Here is a 20,294-nt window from a genome sequence, read left to right on the forward strand (position 1 = left end):
ATTTTTAACCCAAGTGTTAGTGGTGATTAAATTACGCTGTGTGCAGAATGCTACCAGATGGCTTCCTCTTTCATTCCTTTCTCCCCCCCCCCCCCCCCCCCCCCCAATCTATGTTCACCCACTATTTTGCCTTCTCTTCCTTTTCCTACAACTAAATTCCACTCACTTATCACAATTAAATTTTCCTCTCTCTTAACTATTTGAATAATTTCCTTTATTTCATCATAAAGTCTTTCAATCTTGTCGTCTTCTGTGGAGCTAGTTGGCATATAAATCTGTATTATTGTGACGGGTGTTGGCTTCATGACTATCCTGGCTATGATAATGCATTCATTATGCTGTTCATAGTAGCTTACCTGCAGTTCTATTTTCTTATTCATAATTAGGCCTACACCTTCAATACCCCTACCTGATTTTGTGTAGATAACTCTCTACTGACCTGACCAAAAATCCTATTCTTCCTGCCACTGCATTCCCTAATTCCTACTATATCTAACTTCAAATTATCCATTTCCTTGTAGCCTACTTACTTGATTAAGGACTTTAACATTCAACCCATTGACCTGTAGAATGCCAGTTTCTTTTTCCTGATGACCACACCCTCCTGAGTAGTCCCTACCTGGAGATCCAAATGGAATACTTTACCCAAAAAATGCCATCATCTTTAACCCATATGGTACAGCTGCATATCCTCAGGAAAGAAAAATCACAGCTGTAGTTTCCCCTTGCTTGCAGCTGTTAGCAGTACCAGCACAGCATGTTTGCTAATATTACAAGGCCATGTGCATCAATCATCCAGACTGTTGTCACTGCCACTACTGAAAAGGCTGCTGCCCCTCTTCAGGAACAACCTGTTAGTCTGGTCTCTCCAGAGGTTCTCTCTGTTCTGGTTGCACCTACAGTACAGCTGTCTGTATCACTGAGGCATGCAAGCAACCCCACTTCATCGAGAGATAAATAATATACATCCACAATTTACTTACATTTACAGAAGATGCTACTGTAGTAATCTCAGAAGCTAAATAATAAATACAGTTGTATAAAAAATAAAGATAGGGTAATAAGACAAATTCTTCATAAAATTACGAATCACACAATAAGTACAAAAATAAAAAAATAACATAAATGCCGTAGTGACACATACAAAGCAGCATAAGGCTTAAACGATAAATTACCTTATGTACGCACAGTTCAGAAATATGAGCTGCTTAATATGTTCAATTATCTGGTAAACTTGATTCACAAACTTTTTAAAAGAATAGAAAGAACGATCCCACTTAAACTGCTTTAATTTTTTGTGAAATGTGGTTTATGTTTCCTTAGACATTTGATCTCTGTGAGAAGGAAATTGAAGATGTTTTCATCAGCATACTTGTCACATTTTTGCACCATGACAAATGTTTTAAATTATAATGGCTCTCATGTTTGCATCTGGTATTGTGACTGTGGACTTCTGGTTTATTTTCAAAGACATTTTTAAAAAAGATGTAAAACTTATATGAAGGATTATGTATAAGGAAGCAGCCAACAGCCTGAACAGTCTGTGGCAAGAAATTCTTTGGCTTCCTTTATGTATTTTCTGAACAAAGAAATACTTTTATGAATAGAGTTTTTATTGAAAAGACTCCATATGATGTTATAAAGCAAAACCAAGTGAAATGTGCTGTCTCTGTTACAGACTGAGCTGTAATGTGAGAAAGTATTGTTAATGTGAAAGCAGCTGCAGCACTTGTTGGTTTCACTTACCCAGGAACTATGAAATGTCTGCTGTCTGTTAACTGTAGGTTATTATATGCCACTGAGACTGATTCTACATCTTTCTGACTCTAGTGGAATTTAATGAACTTACTCTCACTAGTATTTGCCATGAGAGCGTTTATTGTGAAATGGTTGAGAAATTTGGATAGGATGTTCTTGCTGTCTATGATCGACATACTTTCCAACATAATGCTAGTGCCATTAGCAGACATGGTGAATTTACATTCCTGTTGGAAGATTATAACATAAATTGGGCATAATAAGAGACCAAGGACAGAACCCTGCAGACTCCATGGTGAATAACTCATCAGTCTGATGTAACAGCTACTCCCACTTCAGGAGTCCACAGCTTCCAGCACTAAGAGTGTTTCCTTTTTTAAGTTTTTACAAATGACCATTAGATGGCACTACAGAGGAGTGACATTACCATTGTTTTAAAATTTGTCATTTGTTATTGTTAAACTAATGACAGCTCAGAAACTGGCCAAGTAGTTTGTTTACAGTGAGCATTTAAAGAAATAGTGTTGCGAAAATATGCAACATTCACTTGAAGGTTTTAATTGGATTAGTTTTTTTTTTACAATTTTTATGTAGTCCTAGTTGAACAACAATGTCTCAAAAAATTTCATTCAACTTTTGGTAATCGACCACCTGAGGTACAGAAGAATTAAAGACATTAGCTGCCAGTGGGCACTGTCATATCAATGGAGGAAATTTAAAATTTTTGCCAGGCTGGGATTAGAACCTGGGTCCCCTACTTACTAGGCAGATGTGCTGATTACTACGCCATCTATACACAGTGGTTACCACAACTGCACAAACTACCCTAACACACCTCCCGTCACACCCAAATTCTCAACATATACCTCACACTACTAATGTAGTGGCCCTGCTCATTAGCCACATTACTTGTGACATCTCGCCAATACCCATAAGAGTTCGAGCTTGGCGTGCATCTGCACTGAAGGGAGCATTGGCCTTTATCGCCTTAATTATATATGTGGTGTCTGTTTTTCCAGACATGTTTGAAAGAACAGACCATTTTGATCCTGCAGCCACTATGAATCACAACACAAAGGAATTAAAGACAGTAACTGACAGTGGGTATTGATTTATATAATGAGGCAAGTTGGTTGGTTGGTTGAGTTGAGGAAGGGGACCATACAGCAAGGTCGTCGGTCCCATCAGATGAGGAAAGGATGGGGAAGGAAATTGGCCGTACCCTTTCAAAGGAACCATCCCGCCATTTGCCTGAAGTGATTTAGGGAAATCATGGAAAACCTAAACCAGGATGGCCGGATGCAAGTTTGAACCATCGTCCTCCCAAATGCGAGTCCAGTGTGCTAACCACTGTGCCACCTCACTTGGTGAGCCAAGTTGAAAATTTATGCTGGACTGGGATTAGAACCTGGGTCTCCTACTTCAGACGGCTGACCACTATGTAATCAATACACAGTTGTCACCATGACTGCACAGACTACCCTAGCTCGCCTCTCATCAAACCCAAATTCTCAACTTATACCACACACTATTGATGTGGCACACTGCTCATTAGCCTCATTACTCACGGCATCTCTCCACAACCTGTAAGAGTTTGAGCAGGGATCATGGGCCATCATTTCCTTAATTATACGAGGGTTGGAACTTAAATATTGGCAACTATTTATTCACAACTGATACAAAAGTGTTACATGTTTGCACCTGTTACAGTCCTTCAAAGTAGTCACTAGCATTGTGTAGAACCCTTTGCAAGTGATGTGGAAGCCGTAGTATACCGTTAGCAGAGCCTGTTTTGTTGATGATGCGAATGGAGTGGTCTACTGCCCATCGAATCTCTGGAACAGTTCGGAAGCGAATGCCACGAGGTGGTTCCTTTATCTCCAGAATCAAATCAAAGTAACAAGGATGGTGGATGGTACAGCACTTCCTAGTCCCATTGACCAAACAGAGCAGCCACAGCTTGCGCTGTATGTTCCCACACATTGTTGTACAAAATGATGGGTGGGTTGCACAGAAAGTATCACCACTTCTTTCGCAAAGCTGGTTGCAGGTGATGCTCCAAAAACAAACAGTAATACTGTGCACTAACGGTCTGCTGTGGATGAATGTAATGTGTTAGGATAACACCATCACAGCTGTACATGAGAATCACCATAAGTTTCACCATCCTCAGGCTCTAACACACTTTCGGCTTTTGCAGTGACCTATAATGATACCATTCATTGGATTCGCATTTCAGTTTTGGCTCGTACAATGTGGCCCACGTCTCATACAGTGCTACGATATGGTATAAGAAAGCCTCTCCTTCACGCTCATAGTGCTCCAAGTGTGTCTGAGTACCGTTGTAACACATCCATTTCTGCACTTCTGTCAAGTCATGGGGAACCCGTCATGATGCAATTTTTTGTATGTCCTGGCGTTCCTTCGGGATGCGAAGTACAGTCATATGCACTAATACGGTTTCATGGGTGAGCTCACAAATTGTATTGTGTCGATCACAGTCCACTAATGCAGCAACAGCATGCACTTCTTCTTCAGAGACACTAGGACGACCTGCCCGATGCATGTCTGCCGCAGTTTGCCGACCTTCATTGAAGGCTTTTACCAAATGTGCCACTGTTCTGCATGGCAATGCTGATTCCCCACATGCCTCTTGAAGACCTTGATGACACTGTCATGCTGTACAACCTCTGGCACATTCGATCTTGATCCAACTCCATTGTTTCTGTTTCGAAGGCATAGTGACACTTTTAGGTTAGACCTGACTGTGTTTCCCTCGATTGTGCACACGCCGGTGACGTGGGACAGGCAAGTCCATTTTCTCAGAGGTAAGGTAGGTATGTCAGCAACGTGTGCTATCAGTGACAATAGTAGCTTCCATTGCACAGTGTCTCCACAGCAGTGCTGCCACTATTTAAGTTCCAACCTACGTAGATGTGGTGTCTGTACTTTTGAACATGTTCCTTGATGTTTCACCCCTATGTCAATCATATACTGTTCAAATTTGACAGCATTCTGAGCAGTGATTCTCCTTCTACAGTGTTTAGAAATTGGAACATTAATTATGGACATTCTCTATTTGAAGAAGCCAGGAACTAAGCACAACTCAGTGGCTTGGATGTTCCAGCAGGAACCAACTAAAATAGTTCAGTCATGAAGCACTTCCAAGAAAATCATCAATTGCTTCTTTGTTACCCTGGACTTGACATGACCACTGTTTTATGAAATCTAACAGTAGCTAATGCTGAATGATATAAGACAATTAGTTTGCCACAGTCAATTAAAGCTGGCAAACAGCTGAAAATACCATATCACTCTTCATCGTGCCAATATCAGCTGCCACATAGCTTGGAGAAGAAGGTACAGTCTTCCCTTCCTCAGTTACTAACATAGAAAGTGCCTCATAATTGGTCTATAGTACTGAATTGTTTTTATTCCAAGACGGAGTGCTCCCTCAGGTCGTCCACGCCCGGCACTTCCACATCGTGTTACTTTCAACTGTTCTAAGGTGGTAATAACTGTACTATAAGTATATTGTAGTACACGAAAAAGGTAACCCTTAGCAAATTGTCAAAAAGATGAAGTACATATTTTTGCAATTACTGCATTTTAAAATATTTTTTATGGGTGGAAAGAAAGAAAGACAGAAAAACCAAACTTAGCAGAAACATGTAATTTTAAAACAAATATGCTTTCATCAGGTTGACTTTTCTATATACACTACTGACAGAGTAATTTCATTCAAAACAAATGATATGCAAAATTTAGTAGAATTTGTGGAGTTACATATTTCAAATTCTAATATGTTGGAAAGTTTAAAATGTAATGATATGGCGTGGCTTTTGACTACTCTAACAAAAATTTCAACTGTAGTCCACATTTTAAATGATTCTTTCAGAGCATGCAGGCATTTGCTTGACATGTTTCAAAATTTCTATTTGCTTTCTATTGTATAATTGGGTGATACATTTTACTATTCATCACTTGGGAAAAGATCCCGCATATCAGTAGAAAATTATTAGGACATTGCAAAGTACCAAATGGAAGGCAATGATTAATTTTAATAAGCAAAGTGGGTATGGCTACTAGAGATAGCTGTGGGCATTCACTATTAACAGCACGGTGTTCCCTACAATGCCCGTGGCCATCAATGAAATCTGCCCGTGTAGACCACCAGAGGAGTCATGTCGGTGATTTCTCTGCCTCGTGATGACTGGGTGTTGTGTGATGTCCTTAGGTTAGTTAGGTTTATGTAGTTCTAAGTTCTAGGGGACTGATGACCATAGATGTTAAGTCCCATAGTGCTCAGAGCCATTTGAACCATTTGAATCATGTCAGTGAGTCTCCATGTCTCACCACGTTCTGCCTTGGGAGTGTTATGCTTTGTTAAAAGTTTTGTTGGGATGGGCAGGAGGCTTCAATTTCTGAACATTGCTGTACCAGTTGAGGGAAGCACTCTGAATTTCTGTTACTTGTTTTCAGTACTACCATTGATGAAAAGTACCATGCAGCGAATGGATTTACAGCGAAACCCATATTTTATGTTTTCATTAAGCCAGACTTTAAAAAAATGCAAAACTGAGGAAAATGAAGAAATTAGGAGAATGTCAAAACCCCCCAAAATATGAGTAAAACACATGTAATTGGCATATATGATTTAAACCTGCAATCCTCTCCAATACTTTGTATAAAACCTATGCGAAGGAAATTAAATGTACAATATAATGTTTATACAATAATTTGTGGCAATGAATTTCATCAGTTCTTAAAAAATCACACAAGTGTAACAGCAAGTAAAAACCCGCTCTATCCAGATGACACATACACATCAAAGGGAACTGAGCATTCACTTGTTGGCAGAACTATCCCAGCACAGAGAAGTAGTTATTTAGGAAAACCATAGAAAATTTAAATCAGATTAACTACACTGACGGAAAAAATTGCAACATGCAAAAATAACTTACGTAGAGTAATGAAATTTTGGGAATTGTATAGGTAATATATTTAAGTGATTAACATTACAGGTTAATGTAAGCATGAGATAAGCCACTGGGAATGTGAAATGCTTGTACATTAATAGCTGGTAACCACCAGAATGTAAAATGCAAGCATGAAAATGTGGACGCATTGTGTTGTACAGGTTCTGAATGTACGTTTGTGGGATGGAGTTCCATGTCTGTTGCAATTGGTCAGTCGATACACAGACGGTTTTGCTGTTTGTGGATGTGTTGTCTGACGATGTTTCATATGTACATAATAGGAGACAAGATCTGGTGATTGCTCAGGCCAAGGCAACATGTCTACAATCTGTAATGCATGTTGGGTTACAATGGTGGTAAATGGGAGAGTGTTATCCTGTTGGTAAACACCCCCTGGAATGTTGCTCATGAATTTGGCAGCACAACAGTTCGAATCACTAGGTTGACGTACAAATTTGCAGTCAGGCTGCATGACATAACCACGAGAGTGCTCCTGCTGTAATACAAAATTGTATACTATACCATAACTCCTGGTGTAGGACCAGTGTGTTTAGCACGCAGATAGGTTGTTTGCAGGCCCTCAACTGGCCTTCTCCTAACCAACACACAGCCATCACTGGCACTGAGATGGAACCAGCTTTCATAAGAAAACACAACAAATCTCCACTCTGTCCTCCAATGAGCTCTCACTTGACACCACTGATGTCACAAATAGTGGTGGTTTGCGGTCAGTGGAATGCACACAACAGGACACCTGGCTTGGAGCTGTCCTTGAAGTAACTGATTTGTAACAGTTTGGTGTGTCACTGTGGTGCCAACTGCTGCTCAAATTGCTTCTGCAGATGTGGTACGATGGACCAGAGCCATACGCCAAACACGATGGTCTTCCCTCTTCACAGTGTCATGTGGCCATTGGGAACCCGGTCTTGTGACTATACAGTCTTCAGATCACTGCTGTCGGCAATCATGTGCAGAGGCTACATTCTTGCCAAGTCTTTCTGCAATATCACAGAAAGAACATTTAGCTTCTCATAGCCCTACTACATCACCTTGATCAAACTCTGTGAGGTGATGATAATGGTGTCTTTGTCAACTGAAAGGTATTCTTGACTAACATCAACTCACCATGTCCAATCTCAAATGTAAGTAACACTCATGACCTCTGCAGAGTGTATTAAAGCAAACCTGATTTGCACCCTCACAGTGGTACTACTGGTGCCACTCTTACGCAGCTGGTGTGAAATTTGTATAGATATTGTCTTTCAGATGAAGAAACACACCTACCAAGTTTCGTTTATGTCACAAAACGTCTTCTTGGTGTTGCAGTTTTTTTTTCGCCAATGTATATTGTGCTTTGAATCCAATGTCTCTTGAATATAAGTCCAGTTTCTTAAGCAGCATGCCAAAATACTCGATAAGTCATTAAGAGCCAAAGGCAAAATAAAAATGTAAAATAGAGAAGAGTGAAAAAAGGAGAAAATGGTGGAAGTATAATGTTTCCCACAGTGAAATCAATCACATAACATGGTTGTCTATGACAAAGAACTAACTAAAAAAAAAGAACATCAGGCTTTGATAAAATTTCAACTTGTCACAAAGACTGGCATTTGGCTCCAAATGCAGAAAAAAAAGTTGCATACACAACATTAAAAGAAAAAAAAAATCAGAGACATACCAGTGAGTATCCACTAGTAACGTGACTGACAGACGTTGGTTTCCTGAAAGCATATTGGCAAATACCAGTAGCAGTTTTTCTATGAAAGGAACTGCTTATAAAACATTTTTACAGCTAATACTGGAATACTGCTTAAGAGTGTGTTATCCACACCAGAGAACAATAAACACACACAATGATGGGCAATGTAAATGGTCACAAGTCTGTTTAACTCATGTGACTGTAACACATAAGAAACAACATACACATGCAGACACTCCAAAGGACTTTCCTAATATCTGCAAAAACTCACTAGAAACAGTTTTCAAGGAATTCTCTAAGAATATTCTTCAGATCCCTAGTATAACATTTCCATATTTATTATTTAAAGAGATTTATTTCCTTGATGGATTTTATGGTTTCAGGGACTGTGTAAAGAAGTTTCAAGTTCATGTGAAAATTTAATTCTTGCACAGTCAAATATTAGTGTGGGTTATATAAAGGTTTCTGTTCAGTTTGCAATTGTCTTTGTCATCATCACAGTTTCTTTGAAACCTTTAGTTCTTATCACATGTACATGATTTAAAAAACAGAAGTATACCTCTGATGTAAATACATGCTTGTGGGATTATATTTAACATTGTGAAACCAGGTTTACAATTGTCCCTTATTTTACTTCTCATTCACTATATTAATATCCCTCTTTTGAATTCTAAGTGTACAATGTAACACAGGAGTGTTTCCCCAGAGCATTACTCAATAATTTAGGAGGGACTGAACACACTGATGGTATGCACTCATAACAATCTCCATACTGGTGCATGGTTTTAAAGCTCTTAAGATATAATTCCCTTACTTAGTTTATCATTTGGTAACAATATAAGGATAAGATGTGCAGTCAAATCACACAGTAGTGTGATTGTCTGAAGTGGAGGAGTGAACATGAAGAACCAATGTTTGGTTTTCACATGAATGATTAATTCATGAATGTCTTGAAGAAAGGGAGATTAGGGTGTAACCCTTCATTGATGACAAGATCATTAGAGATGGGGTACAAGTTCAGATTGGGGGGGGGGGGGGGGGGGAGGGGGGGGACGTGTGTATGGCACATATGGTCTGGAGACCCTTCTGAGGAGTTTGGCCACCTGATGCAAGTATTTTTATGAGACCTCACTCCTGCAATAATGATGAAATGCTGACGAGGACAACACATGCACCCAGCCCCAAGTGAAGAAAATCCCCAACCCAAACAGGAATCAAACTCAGGGCCCTGTGATTGAGAGTCAGCAATGCTAACAATGTGGCCGTAAGCTGTTGGAATATCAGAGAAAGAAACTGGTCATGCCCTTTCTGTCCTGGCATTCACCCACATTAACAATGTCTACTTGATTATTTTCACAGAAAAAAAGAAACAAGATATACTTACCCTATTGAGGTAATCCTGTCGTATTTCCATATTTGGCTGACATAATAATATTAAGGAATCAGGTGGGAGCTTTTTGACAACAAGATCCACAACTGCAAAGTCAATGAGAGAACCTGAGTGGAGGACAACTCCAGTCTGGATGGGTGCAGGAACCTTTATTGACACCCATGCTATTTTACCACCATCTTTTTTGTACTTGTCACTCAGTGCCAATGCCATATTTTTGACATCTAAGAATACATCATCTTTGTTGCCCTTGCCCGGCACTTTTGCATCATACAGTAAAACCTGCAATGGAAAACTGGGTAACTGCTCACAAAAAAGAACTCTCAAACATATTCCATGTATACTAATCTGTTAATATATTGACTTACCTGGAAATTACACAGGATTGATGGTGTACTGACAAAAGTTATCAGAAAGAATTCTATAGAAGAATGAATGAAGAGTTTATTTGCTTGGTCTTCAGAGCAGGAAAACAGATTTAAGAGGGCAATAATGACTGAAGGAGATACTCCTTCCCTTCAACAAAATAAGCATTTTAACTTTATTGTGCATTCCAGTTAACTTCTGGTCTTCATATCATTCACATGCTTTTCTTAATAAAAACCAGTCACAATTTTCAAATTACTGATTTCTGCATTTGGCCCATCAGTTTAACAGTGATTAGTATAAAGTATTCTCAGTTTTTATCTGGTAGGCAGAAGGTTATTTGTTCTGAAAAAAAATCTGAAAAATGTTACGTTACATTTCTGTTCCCATTCAAACACTTACCAGCATAAGGAATGTTTTGTCATGTTTTTCCATACAAATTTTTGCATACTGCTCCATGAAGGTTTTAGCTTCCTCTTTCAAATCTGCTTCAACAGGAAGAATAAGATTAACCCGAGTGTTCTCAGTTACATAAGGCATGGGAATAATCTCTACTTTACCCAAAGCCTTGCAAACTTCAATCCTGTAACACAGTGACAATACTGTTTTAATAATTAATCATATTTTATGAAGTCTATAAAAGCTATAACATTCTGACACATTTTAGATCTTACACTAACCCTCAAAAGTAATGAGATATCATTACTACCAATAACAATCACCTTTTATGTACTTCACGCCCAGTAGTTGTACTTTTGAATGCCATATCTAGACGGTAGTCCATTCCACGAGACTGGTCAAATCTTCTGTAGCCATTTATGAGTTTACGAAACACCAACTGTCCATTGTACAGGTTTTCAATTTTCAACACAGCTGCTTTTAATACATACTGAAAAACAGATGTGAACTTGTAGAGAGAAAGTAACTTCTCCAGTGTACCAAAAAATTGTGAGTGTGAGGAAAAAATGCTACCAAATAAAAAGGTTGTGTAAATAAATTTCACTGATACTGCTCTCAACTGGCATGAACACATCCACAGGAACAGGCACAGAAAAAATGGAATTTTAACTGTGCATAAGTATCTGATCTGCTAGAACACCTGACATTTAAGACTTGTTGATTGTTATGTGAAATTCTGTGGCAAGTAGAAGTTATGATCCAAAGGATATAAAGACACCAGCTGTTATTGGTAATTGAAATGCATCAGTGGGGAAAGTTGAAAATTTGTGCCAGACTGTGATTCAAATTCAGATTTTTCGATTTCCTCATTCACCCAGACATGTCCCCTCCCTGACTCAAACTTCGAATTTATCCACACAATGCTACATCATGCCCCTGCCCATTACTTTCACTACTTGCAGTGATTCACTGACTCCTATAAGAGATCGAACACGCTTGTGCATCTGTGGTGAAGATATTATTGGGCCATCTCATCCCAGTTACATACATATGCAGTGTCTGTTCTTTCGGACACGTAACACTCAATCCTTTCTATCCTTGAAATGATATTCCTTTCCTTTATGCAGGTACTGAAGCAATAGAAAAGGACTGAGACTACAGGCAGTTGAATCAAATAATAAGGTGTCTGTGGTGACAATTAAGTTCTAATTTTTTTTAAATCAGTTGTCAAAGTGTGCGCCCATAATTATGGAGAGCATGTAGTGATTGGGTGGTTGAAATTAAAGTGCAGTTACTAAGGGAGGTCCAGTGTGGGGTGAAATTATTGTATGGCAGTGAAACTTGATAGATATGCCAATGTGTTAATGCAGAACCAATTTATGTTGAAAAAAAATTAGTTCCAATTTGGGCTACCAGGTCCAAATTTGGGATTGTACACTGTTTGTGTAACAGTATGACATACACAATGTCACTGGGCAAACCATAACATGAGTGAACAATATGGCTACTGAGAAGAGAGACCGTACACTGTTAGTGAATCTGTTTTATGTGAGTGGTAGCAATTACAGTACCTCACTGGGAGAGTATTGCTGACTGAAAGGTCTGTAGAGAGGCCTCATGTCATTAAATGGTTTTAAAAAGATGGCAATGAAATTCGAAACATAAGTCAAATTGGTGTGGCACCTGGAAGAGGGAGGCATCCTATTCTGGTAGGAGTTATTGATGAGGTTGCTGTTGCTGTAACTGTCCATGCAGCATATGGCCCAGGCAGTGCTAGTGCTCATGCAGTGTCATGAGAACTGTCCATCCCATGGTCAAGATTACAGAAAGTTTTTGCAGTCTTCACTACTCTGGTACCTGTACATGATCCAGATGGTGGAGCAATTAAAACCTAATGATCCACAGCAGTGTTCTGAATTTGCTCTTTGGTTTCTGGCTCATTTGACCGGGCAATATTCTATGGTGTGACAAGGTACATTTTACACTACAGAGTGCAGTGAATACACAGAAGTAATGAATTTGGGATACTGTTAAACCATGTGTTGTGGATGAAGATGCCATTGCACTTGTATGTGACTGTGTGGTGCAGGTTCACAAGCACCTTTATTCTTGATCCATTCTTTGAAGAGAATACACCCAGAGGGCCTGTAAGGTGTACCGTGATTCTGCACATTATGAGACTGCCTAGTACAGTATGTGATTCTTGTTTTAGAAGAGCACAACTGTGGGGAAATCGCAGTTTTCGTGCAAGATGGCACAACACCACCTTATGTCACCCATGAAAGGTTTGCTTCATGCAACCTCCCATGAACATGTTATCTTCAGAGGTTTTTCAGATGCATGGCCTGCAAGCTCACCTGATATGAATCAATGTGACTTTTGGCTCTGGGGATATCTAAAAGAACATATTTACCAGGGATACATTTGGCCCCTATGTGATCTGAAAGCTAATACACAGGAACACATTGCTCAGATTCCATGGGAACTATTGCAAGCAATTGTTGATCACATCATTATCTCCAGCACTCATATTGAATAAATTGTGCAAGCTGCAATTGATAATAAAATCAACATGATGCTTTTCTCACTTGTTTGATCTTTTCTGCCGAGATCTTGTTCCTAATCCATTATATATGGAAACATTTATATATGCATTTCTTGCATTCACATCAGCAAGTTTGCACCTGGTCACCAAAATTGGAACCAATTTTTTTCCAGTGTAAATCGGTTTGGCATTAATGCATTAGCATATCTACCACGTTTTACTGCCACATGATAATTACAGACTACACTGGGCCTCTGAGAGTTGCTGCACTTTAATTTAACCACCCACTATTACAATTTATGCAAATAGCTTCTAGTTCACAAGTCCAACCTTTCTGTCATGGTTATGGCTATGAAGGTTCAAAACACAGACTTGTGCCATTACTCAACTCTATCAATCCTTTTGAAACAAAATGTAACACTGAAAAACATTAAAACTACAAAATATTCACAGTCAAAGAAACAGCACACCTGCCAGATAATCCCTACTTAATTTCCTAATTTCAGATACTGTTAAAAGAAAATATCTGCAACACAGAATTCAAGCCCCAACTTATCATTTGCTATTAATAAAAATACAAATAAAAAAGATACATTCAATTTGTGATACTGAAACTTTTTACGCAATTTTCTGCCTTTTTCTTCCCTCACAACAATACCTTGGAAAGGTGGAAGGTGGAAGGGGATGGAAATGGGTCAAAATCCATGGGCTCCACCTACGCAGGCGGAGGTGCAAGCCTCTCTGGGTCCCATGGTTGCAGGTGACGGGAGGACTGCACAGGGCATGCAGGGGCAGCAATGAGGAGGCTTACCATGCATGTGGGAGCTCATCCCTGGAATAATGTCATGATCAGCCCTGATGCTCAGCTCACCAGAAGGCCACAGTGGCAATGCACCAACATGGCACAGTCACAACTGATTTGCATGACAGGTCAGCTGCGCCCCACCGACGTCCACTACAAACAACTGTTAAACATTTTGACTCACTACAACACCAAGCAGCTACCCCTGCCACTGGCTGAAGAACTGGGCCCAAATAGTAGTTCTGGGAGGAAAACGAAGTGGGCCAAAGTGGTCTGTGGCATGTGTCTCAGGGTACAACAAATACAGGAGACCCTGTGGTGTATGCCCACACAAACTTTCCACAGTGCTATCAAATTGTTAATGTCACAATTAATCACCAGCCAATAGAACTGATGTCATGTCAATGTCTTTATAAGAGTTATACCCCAGTGTGACACATGCAGCAACGGGGGTATGTGAAGACCCAACACCGGGGATATGAATGCTCGACAGCACTGCTCTCCATGGCAAGCATGAGGGTTTATTGGACAACACTGAGCCGATCACATAGGAGGAAAAATGTATGTCATGCCTCGTCACCAAGAGATGCAGTCTGGCCAACTCATCTGGATGGCTAAATGATTTTTTGGAAAAGCTGGTCAGCGGTCATAGAGGATGCGACTTCGCTTGCCATCAATGGAAAATCTGACAGGGTTTGCTGCAAGGCATCATACAAAACAAGAGCCTCCTGCCCACTGAACTTAGTATTGGGCCCCACCAGCAGTCGCAGTAGTGCATCAGCATTGGCAAGCTGGGCGATGGAGTGGTAACAAATATGATAACAATAGTTACAGTGAAAGAGGGCCTACCACTGCAACTAATGGGCAATTCTATCTGGCAGCTTGGAACGAATGCCAAATGAAACAAACAATGGCTTGTGGTGGCGATGAGGATGAACCTTGTCCCATACAAGAAAACATGAAATTTTTTAAGCCCAAAAATAATAGCTAGTGCGTCCTTTTCTGCCTGTTAATAATAACACTGTTCAGCAAAAAGTGTCTTCAATCCATAAGCAATTGTCTGTTTGGTGCCATCCAAGTTCCGATGTGACACAATGGCACCAATGTCATGCTGGGTCTTGTCACAGGCCAGGGTTAAAGGTTTACCTGTTGTAAAGGAAGCCAGACTCGTATCCAAGAACAAATACTCATTAAGAGACTGGAAATCTCATTGTCAATCTGCAGACCACACAAATTTAACGCTATTCCAGCGAAGCTTGTTAAGAGGCTGGCAGGTACGCACAACCTGGGAAATGAACAGAGCACAATATGAAATCTTAACCAAAAAAAGACTAGATCTCTTTCAGGTTTTCGACATGGGCAGTTTGAAGATGACTTTGATGTGGTCATCTGTAAGGATGACACCATCCTTAGTAAGCATCTGACCCGAGAAATACATCCTTAGGGAGAAGAAGCTGCACTTTTCCAGCTTGCAGTGAAGGCCATTCTTCAGGAGGTGTTTGATATCTGACTGAAGGTTTTGTAAATGCTCCTCATGAATAGGGCCCGCAACCCAGATGTCATCAAGGTAATTGATGCAACAGGTGATGTCCCGAATCAAGTGCTCCAAATACTATTGCTAAATTGCAAACACCATTGAGATTCCAAAAGTGATTAGCCTAGCGAAGCCCAAAGGTGGTGTTGAGGATCAGGAAAGACTGAGAAACAGCACCCAATGGTAACAGCAGGTAAGCAATGCACAAGTTGATATGCAAAAATGCCTGCTCTTATGTATTTAGGTGTTTTAAGATTTATTTTCCATGTCAAGTGCAAGAAGATAAATATGAAACACATATTACACCAGATAATATAAAAACTCACAATAAATATTAATGTCATAATTTAGACAGTAAATCCGCATGTACACTACATCATGACACTACAAACTTTATAGTCTAAAGTAACATTGGGGCGATTTGCTCAGCAGAATACCTTCAAGTGGATGTTTATTTACATTGGTAGTGCTAGAGCAACCAACTAAAAATGTAGGGGAGAAAAGTGCTCAAACTTTTTATAAGCCAACAGTCAGTCAGTCAGTTGGGGGGGGGGGGGGGGGTTTGCTGTTCTGGGTTGTGATAAAACTGAGATTGGACTTTTGTGTTACAGCAAGGACTGGGAGATACAGCCTTTATAAAGTCTAGTGGTCATATGCACAGAATTTTAAGGAAATGTAGTCCATGAGAAAATCAATATGTGTCCATACTTGGTGGAATGAATGATATTTACAGAAACAAACTGATATAGTCACGTTAAACTTTGAGGATCACAGTGAAAAAGAAAACCCGGGATTTCATATCTCCTCTCTTTACTACTAATGCTCATTAATTGCTTCTTTCTTTGTTTCATGGAGAAATGAGCATATGAAATGCAGCAGTGTAATTGATGAAACTTCCTGGCAGATTAATTTGGTTTTAATCAGTGAGGAAGTTTCATTCCAGCACACACTCCACTGCACAGTGAATATTCATTCTGGAGTATTATTGATGTATATAAGTCATTTCACATGGCTGTATCAAATTTTCATTTGTTTCATATGACCCAAAATTGAAAATAAAATAATGTAATTTTCATCACAAAATTATGATTCAGTATTTATGTACTACAATTTCTGCTTGACAAAAACTGTAGAATTTAAATAAAGTGTGTGTGTGTGTGTGTGTGTGTGTGTGTGTGTGTGTGGTTCTGGGCAACTAGTAAGTTATCAGTGCCCTTACAAATATTAAAAGAAACAAATGTAGCTAAGAGGGCTAAAAATGTTGTCACACAAGGAGTAAACCTACGAAATGAAGTTCACTCACTCACTCACTCACACCTCACTTGCACTGACCTAGACAATCACTCTATCTCACATGCCATAACACAACGGAGAAAATGGGAAAGGTGCTGTAGCTGAGATTAATACAAAAAGAAGACACAGAAGACCTGAAATAACAGCACAATGAAATGTGACTAACTGACCACTTAAAAAAAGCCTGAGACAATCACACTGGTAACACATTAAGAACATTTCCCTAAAATTTTTGGAAACAAGATGGACGTATCACAACACTTTAAAACTCTAACTACATTCATTTGAATGTCCAATAAGACAGAGCAACTTTGGTGGCAATCCTGCAGCTGACCTCTGGTCTGATAACAACACACAATCTAGTAAAATGTGGCACACAGTGATCTGTATGCCACAAGCACCACACATAGAAGGTCCTCTCACCAGAGCATGAGGCTATGAGTCATAGGGCTGTGGCCAATGCAAATATGAGTAAGGAGGACGTCATCGTGCATGCGTGGCTGGAAGGAGCTATGCCACAGAAATTTTGTGTGCTTCACTAGACACAACTTACGGTCTGTCACTTCCAGCCACTCATCTTGCCGATTATAGTGGGAAGTGTTGAGAAAGAAGTTATAAGAACAGTGACAGCAGGTAAAACAACACAGTCAGGACCAGACAACAAAGAAACAGCAAAAGTGACAACATATTCAGCTACAGAAACAACTACATTGTCAGATACAACAGTAAAAATATCCATAAGGACACAACCTGCTGGAGCGAGAAAACCACCATCAAGAAGTGAGAATTTTTACTGGCCACAGATGAAGACAGCACCTCCACAGTTCATTCCAGAAGTGTTCTTCAGATAAAAATGAAAGGAAGGCAGAGACAAATAAAAGTAAGTGATAAATCAGATATGCCAAGCAGAAACCTCATGTTTATAATTAGCCATCAAAATGTGCAGTCATTGCGAAACAAAATTAATGAGCTAGAAGTATTACTGTCAGATCAATTAAAATAAGTATTTGTAATGTGTTTTAGTGAACATTGGCTAACTGATGAGACGTTAGCAATCACAAGTACACAGGGTTATGTTATGACATCTTGTTTCTGTAGAAAAATATCTGCACATGGAGGAACATGTATATTTGTGGAAGACAGTATCAGCTACTGCTGCCTAAAATCTCTCGAAAAGTTAGGAAAAGAAGGTGATTTTGAAATTTCTGCTGTAGAACTAACCTCAATAAAAACAATCATTGTTTTCCTGTACAGAAGTCCAAACTCAAAAATATTCTTTAACCAACTTGAAGGTAGTCTTTACAGTATCAGGGACCTAAACAAAACAGTTATAATATGTGTGGACTTTAACATTAACTTTAGCAAAGTTTCAAAATATAGAGATGATCTTCTGGATATTTGTGCAACATAACCCGCACCAAATTATACAAGAGTTACAAGTGTACCCAGCACCACTATTGATATGACACTGATAAACAAGAAAAGCCATGAATACACAGCTAGAAACTTCAACACAGGTTTCAGTGACCACTATGCACAGCTTCTTGAAATATCTTCAATACTGAACTTAACTAAACGAACAGAGGCTATAAAAATACTGAATACTTTAGCAATTTACTAAAGAAGGAAACATAGACTGAAATGTACAGATACAAAAACACAGATGAGAAGTTAAACATATTTATAGATATATTTACACATTATTTTAACATGTTGTTTCCAGTTAAAAATCAGAAAATAAAGTGTAGTAGGCTTAACAGAAAAAACTGCTGGCTGACAACTAGTATAAAAAAGTCAGGTGGTGAAAAACGAAGATTATATGAGATCTCCAAGTCTTCTATAGTATCCAATGAATTCCTTGCATATTTCAAAAATTATAAAATGATACTTAAAAAAGTGATCACAGAAGCTAAAGTAATGGCAAATGACCGTTATATAAATAACTCCAATAAAAAAAAAGAAAGCTGTATGGAGTATAGTCAAACAGCAAACTGACAATATTTCTTCTCAAAATTCCAGTATTAAATTGAATTGCAACGGCAAAGAAATTAATGATCCTAAAGAAATAGCAAATGTGTTCAATACTTATTTTAGCAATATAAGTGAGCAATTAATCGCTGAAATCAAACCTTGCAATACAAACTACCCACTATCATCTTTAAATACCAACATAAATCCTACTTCGCTGTTTCTCAATCCAACAACCCAGAAAGAAGTCCTGTCAGTTATCAAAACTTTAAAAGTGAATCATTCCACTGGAATAGATGGCATCCCAGACAGCCTTATCAAAAAATGTAGAGATCTCATTATTGAACCATTAGCTCACCTTTTCTCCACTCAGGGACTGGGTGTTGTGTTATCCTAATCATTATCATTTCATCCCCATTGACGTGCAGGTCGCCGAAGTGGCATCAAATCAAAAGACTTGCACCCGGCAAATGGTCTACCAAAGTCACACGACATTTATTTATTTACACAAAACTAAACTATTGGCTAAGCTTGACAACATGGGGATTAGAGGAACATCTAACAACTAGAAGTCTACAACAGAGACACTGAACAATATTGAAAACTGGTTCAGTCACAACAAACTGGTAATAAATGGAAGTAGGACAGTAGCGATAAATTTCAGTAATGTGAAAAAGGTGAGAAAATTGTTGAGATTCAGTTATCTGACACAGAACTTCAGTATGTAGACAACATTAAGTTCTTGGGAGTATGGCTCCAAGATAATCTTAAATGAGGGACACATATTGAAATTGTCTGTAAGAAATTAAGCACTACATGTTACTTAATGAGAATATTAGAGGGATGCTGCAACAAAGATTCTCTGAAAATTGTGTATTATGCGTATATATACATTCACAACTGAAATACAGAATTATTTTCTGGGGTAACTCTTCTCTTAGCCAGAAGCTCTTTAGGCTACAAAAAAAGCAACTGAGAGATGCATACCAGATTTTTTTAAAAAACTAAGAGATGGTACTGGTCCACCATGGTACACAAAATAAATCAGAACACTGTTGCAGAAGCAATAAAAAAAGCATGCCAAATTTCAAAGGATGCAAAACCCCCAAGATTGGCAAAGCTTTACAGAAGCTTGAAATTTACTGCGAACTTCAGTGCAAGATGCTTTTAACAGTTTCCACAATGAAAGTCTGTCTCAAAACCTGGCATAAAATCCAAAGATATTCTGGTCATATGTAAAGTACACCAGAGGAAAGACACAATCAATACCTTCACTGCAATACAACGATGGTGATGTCACGGATGACAGTGCCACTAAGGCAGAATTACTAAATACAGTTTTCTGAAACTCCTTCACCAAAGAAAATGAAGTAAGTATTCCAGAATTTGAATGTAGAATAATTCCCAACATGAATAACTTAGAAATAGATATTCTCAGTATAGTGAAACAGCTTAAGTCACTTAATAATGGCAAGGCCTCTGGTCCAGACTGTACACCAGTCAGATTCCTTTCAGAGTATGCTTATACAGTAGTTGCATACTTAGCAATTATATACAACTGCTT

The 20,294-nt window shown here is 38.9% G+C and overlaps 1 protein-coding gene across 1 annotated transcript in view; it reads right to left on the reverse strand.

The window, feature by feature from the left end:
- LOC126297771 (chondroitin sulfate synthase 2) overlaps nt 1-20,294 on the reverse strand; it is a 97,593-nt gene that overhangs the window by 15,961 nt on the left and 61,338 nt on the right. Inside the window, exons 5-7 of the mRNA XM_049988947.1 lie at nt 10,912-11,078; nt 10,592-10,772; nt 9,818-10,105 (exon numbers count right to left, since the gene is read on the reverse strand). Coding sequence (XP_049844904.1) covers nt 9,818-10,105; nt 10,592-10,772; nt 10,912-11,078 — 636 coding nt within the window. The remainder of the gene's footprint in view (nt 1-9,817; nt 10,106-10,591; nt 10,773-10,911; nt 11,079-20,294) is intronic.

This window comes from Schistocerca gregaria, chromosome X (assembly GCF_023897955.1).
Source record: "Schistocerca gregaria isolate iqSchGreg1 chromosome X, iqSchGreg1.2, whole genome shotgun sequence".
In the NCBI taxonomy this organism is placed as follows: domain Eukaryota; kingdom Metazoa; phylum Arthropoda; class Insecta; order Orthoptera; family Acrididae; genus Schistocerca; species Schistocerca gregaria.